At 39.7% G+C, this 3323-nt stretch overlaps 1 protein-coding gene across 1 annotated transcript; it reads right to left on the bottom strand.

Moving 5' to 3' along the window:
* Positions 1-222: 222 nt before the first annotated feature.
* Positions 223-1437, bottom strand: sfrp2 (secreted frizzled-related protein 2; the record flags this gene model as incomplete). Its single annotated transcript, XM_083909340.1, has 3 exons — positions 223-527; positions 688-768; positions 936-1437. 3 exons carry the CDS (start codon positions 1435-1437, stop codon positions 223-225), a joined length of 888 nt encoding a protein of 295 aa, XP_083765466.1.
* Positions 1438-3323: the final 1886 nt, after the last annotated feature.

Below are 3323 nucleotides of genomic sequence, written 5' to 3'. Positions count from 1 at the left end.
ATGGAAGTTATTTTGTTCACTTAGACTTATATATGCCTTTAAACCTAGAATTTTACAGAATAAACTAATAAAAGACACATAAAGTGATGTGTTTTCAAAGGCCAGGGAAGCTTTTTTTTTTTTCTTTTTTAGGGCTAATCTTCATGAAAGTGTGAACGGGGAAAGAGCTCAACCAAACTTCATCTTCAACAGTAACACATGCATGTTTGTTCAATTCCCTTTCTAACACTGGAGCTTGCGGATGCTGCGAGAAATCCTCTTAAACTCGCGCTGTCCCTTCTGCCAGCGCTTCAGCGAGGTGATGACCAGATGGCCGTCCATCTTCTGGCCCATGACCAGGTAGGCGGCGTTGATGTCGTTCATCTCCTCGCAGATGCACTGCAGGCCGTCCTTCAGCCACAGCACCGTCTTCCTCAGGTCATGCTCCGTCACGCCTTTCAGCTTGTAGATGGTCTTGCTCTTGGTCTCGGGCACTATCTTGGTGTCCCCGTTGATGTAGGAGATCTCCTTGACCTTGATCTTCAGAGCTTAAACCGTGAAGCAGAGAGAATGAGGATTGGGAGAATTGGAAGCCGGCTGTATTTACATGGTTTTGGCGCTAAAACTTGAGACGTTTTGGGACATGGAATCTTCTACTGAAATAACTTCAGACACTTCTACTGAAATAAAGCGTGTGGGTTTACTCACCGAAGTCATTCTTACACAGGTTGTCAACAATTTCGTTGTCGTTTTCATCCGATTCCTTGCAAGCATCACACACTCTGGGCACTGAAAGAAACACAAGTGGACACAACTGACAATCAGTACAAGCAAATATTAGGCAGTCTGTATTATAATAATAGGTCAACACAAAATGTGACATTAACACAAATAACATTGCCAAATCCAGTGCATGAATGGTTACATTTCATCTCTGACGCAGTCTCGTGTTTTACCTTCTTTTGTGGCTGGCACAAAGTTGTCCATGCCTGCAGGTGGTATGCAAAGGTCGTTGTCTAAGGGGAAGCGGTCGCAGTCCAACATCTTCGGCCAGGGGAAGCCAAACGCGGACATGACGGGCGCGCAGCCGTGTTTGACGCTCTCGCACAGAGACCTGCACGGCTGTATGGGCTCATCCAGATCATCCAGACACACCGGGGCAAAGAGGGAGCAGAGGAACTTTCTTGTGTCGGGGTGACATTGCTTCTGGACCAGCGGGATCCACGACGAAGCTTGCTGCAGAACTTCATTCATGGTTTCGTGTCCGAGCAGGTTCGGGAGGCGCATCTCCGTGTACTCTATGTCGTTGCACAGGAGCAGGTTTGCGGGGATGGGTTTGCAGTGATTCTTTTTGTAGAATAAGTCATGCTGGCCAAAATTGTATAATCCGTGAATGGCCTCCAGGCAGGGAATCGTTATCAGCCACAGCAATGCCACGTTTGAGGTAAAGACGCTCATTTTGGCTGCGCGTAAAAGTTGTCAAAAAAGAATACGCGCTCAATCAGATCTTTGTGGAGCGTCAGTCTGCGTGGATGGATGGTGCTTCTGTCTGTGGCCAGCCCCCCACTGGAACGAGAGGTTTTCTTCCACGCATGCTGGGTGGAGTCTGTCCACGGTGCTTAAAGACCACTTCACTCAGTATGTTTGGTTTATCAGGTGAAAAAACAAACAGATATATGCGTATATATTTATGTATATATACATATACATATATGTATGTATATATATGTATATATACACATATATACAAATGTATGTACATATACATATATGTACACACACACACAAATATATGTATATAGATATATATACATATATATATATCTATATATGTATATACATATATAGATATATATATGTATATACATATATATATCTATATACACACACATATACAAATATATACATATATACACATATATGTATATACATATATATACACACATATATATGTATATACACATATATATGTATATACATATACATATATATATATGTACATACATACATACATACATACACATAAATATATATATATATGTATATACATATATATACACACACATATATATGTGTATACATATATACACATATATATGTATATACATATACATATATATATGTACATATACATACATACACATACATATGTACATATACATACATACATATATATAGTTACATTTCTTATTTCTAATTGTAGTTCCCTTTATCATCCTCCTAACAGTTTCCCTCTCTTGCCCTTCATGGAAATCATAACAAACTGTGTCTGACAGGTTTTACCCATTACAGCCAAATCAGCAGAAACATATCCGGAGTGATCCCTTACCTTACCTTACACATGCTCTCAGACCTGTGCTGTAAATAGTTTAGAAATGTTGTCAGTGGGGGCTTTTTGGCTCTGCTCAGTGGAGCGTTCATTTTCCATCATTAGGAGTGCAGTGGTGAAATCCTCTGGGCACGGCCCGCAGGTTCATACCACACCATGAAATATTGTTCGTCGCACCAGTGTGAGAAGGAGACCTCCACTCAGCACACCCAGGGGTGAAACCAAATCTGCCTCCTCCTGCTCTGCTGCTCTGGCTCTCATCCACTCTCAGACCCCCTTGAGCTACAGTCTGGTCTTCAGACAGTGGTGGTGTGGTTCTTCTCAGGCTTCACCTTCCACTGAAATAAGCCAGCACTTGAATATTTAGTGTAAAACAACTAAAGCTTAAGTTCACCCACATCAAAATAGTCACTATATTTCCCCATTATAATCTTTCAACATATGCAGATTTTGTTTTCACATCAATAACGTCTTCCTAAAGATCTTTACTGTCACTGCTCCGTCTTTGAACCTTCAACCTTTTCTACTCGGCAGCTCCTTCGATCGTTCAGGAAGGTTATGAGTCACTTGTTTTAAAATACAGGGAAAAACTATTCACGCTGAAATCGCAGCTGTAGTTTATTTGCTACGAATTAAACCTGTCATTAAAGTTTATTGCGCTACATGTGCCCAGATTTTTTATTTTCATTTTTTTTTTGTAGCCGAAATGAAGACGGGGGATATGTTGGCAAGTGGTCTCAATTAATTTGATTTTCTTTCCATATTAAAATTAAACAGAACCTATAAATAAAGGTAAACCTGTAACATGACAATAGGGTTATATGTGTTAAGTGATGCAACTTTAAGTTAGGTGTTATTTATATATACATACATATACACACACACATATATTTATATATACACACATGAATTTATTTATTTTTTTTAACCACGTAAAGCACTTCTAATGACTTTAAAAGAACAAAATATACATTATTTCAGGTGACAGTGTTTCTAATCTGGATTATTCAAAGAG

This window comes from Microchirus variegatus, assembly GCF_963457635.1.
Source record: "Microchirus variegatus genome assembly, chromosome: 23".
Lineage (NCBI taxonomy): Eukaryota > Metazoa > Chordata > Actinopteri > Pleuronectiformes > Soleidae > Microchirus > Microchirus variegatus.
Note: the sequence above shows the minus strand (reverse complement) of the source record. Positions and strands in the feature narration are given on the sequence as shown.